We start from the raw sequence: 1,255 nt of genomic DNA on the forward strand, positions 1-1,255 counted from the left end.
CTCTGCTTCCCATACCCTGCTTTGGTTTTGGGGTTTTGTGTAGGGCTCCTGCCACCAGCCAGAGAGATGCTGTGCTGGTGCGGAGAGAGGTGAGGGGCAACTCTCTGCCCTCGTGCTGGCTCACACTTTTTCCTCTCTCCACTCTCAGAGCGTTTCTGCTTCCCCTCCTGAGAGGCTGCAGGAGGAGCGGACGGGGCTGAAACGGAGGTGGGAGGAGAAGGACCTTCCTGAGCATTCTGTGAGTGCAGAGCAGTGTGACCTGTGGCCATGGGAGCTGGGCCTGGGGGTGCCTGGGGAGCACTGTGCCTGCCCTGCTGCAGGGGACTGTGTCCTGTGGGCAAGAACAAGCCAAATGAAGAGCCCTGGGGAGGACCATCAGAGGTCTGGGTCTCTGCATAGTCCATGAGCAATGATGCACAGGGGACAATAGGGTCTCTCTGCTGCCTGTGTTCCTGGGGCAGGGCACAGAGCCTGGTCCAGCCTTTCCTAGTCCTGACTGAGCCCTTCTGGCTTTCCCTCTTCTTGTAGGATAGCGATGGGGACAAGAGTGACTACAACCTCGTAGTGGATGAGGTAAGCCCTGATGCTTGGAACCTTGTAGAGTATCCAGCTCAAGCTGTAGTCATCAGGTTTAGGACTCTGGTTCCCGAGCTTTGAGGTTTGTTAGGTGCCAGGTTGTTGCTGCTGGGCAGCAGTGGTCAGCCAGGACATGTGCCAGCCCTGCTCTGATGTGTTCATGCCAGCCAAGGCTGGTTCCACTCCCAGTGCTCTGGGTGGAAGGCTGTGCCAGCCAGGGCTCAGCTTTGCCAGCCACAGGTTTGTCTCTGCTTCACAGTCCCCTTCAGTCCCTCTCCTGTAGCATCCCACGTGGGGAGGCTGATAAACTGGCATGAGAGCCCCAGGGAGCTGAGCTTGCTGCTGGCAGCTCCTGTGGGTGGAGGTGGCAGGAGAAAGCAGCACATCCCAGCCCTGCCAGCCCCAGGCTGGGGTGGTCTCCTGTCCTGCTTAGCCCTCAGGCAGCCTCAACTTTAACACACCGAGCCCATGCCCATGTCTTCCTGCAGGGAATTCCAGTCTTTTGCAATGGAACTGCCTTGTGCTGCTGGTACGACCTTCCCTGACCACCGGGGCAGACACAGCGAACTTTATCCCAGCCACAGCTATTCTTGGCAGAGATGATGTTTTCAGGGACATACCTTTTCCTTTCCTGGAAGACAGCGGGGGGGAGGGACAACACACATGAGGTCTTTTTTCC

The 1,255-nt window shown here is 57.8% G+C and overlaps 1 protein-coding gene across 1 annotated transcript in view; it reads left to right on the forward strand.

The window, feature by feature from the left end:
- LOC103809802 (transducin-like enhancer protein 2) overlaps positions 1 to 1,255 on the forward strand; it is a 10,777-nt gene that overhangs the window by 6,190 nt on the left and 3,332 nt on the right. Inside the window, 2 exon segments of the mRNA XM_009082671.1 lie at positions 149 to 238; positions 529 to 573. Of these exon segments, the coding sequence (XP_009080919.1) occupies positions 149 to 238; positions 529 to 573 (135 nt within the window).

Source organism: Acanthisitta chloris, unplaced genomic scaffold (genome assembly GCF_000695815.1).
Source record: "Acanthisitta chloris isolate BGI_N310 unplaced genomic scaffold, ASM69581v1 scaffold29869, whole genome shotgun sequence".
NCBI classification, from domain to species: Eukaryota; Metazoa; Chordata; class Aves; order Passeriformes; family Acanthisittidae; genus Acanthisitta; species Acanthisitta chloris.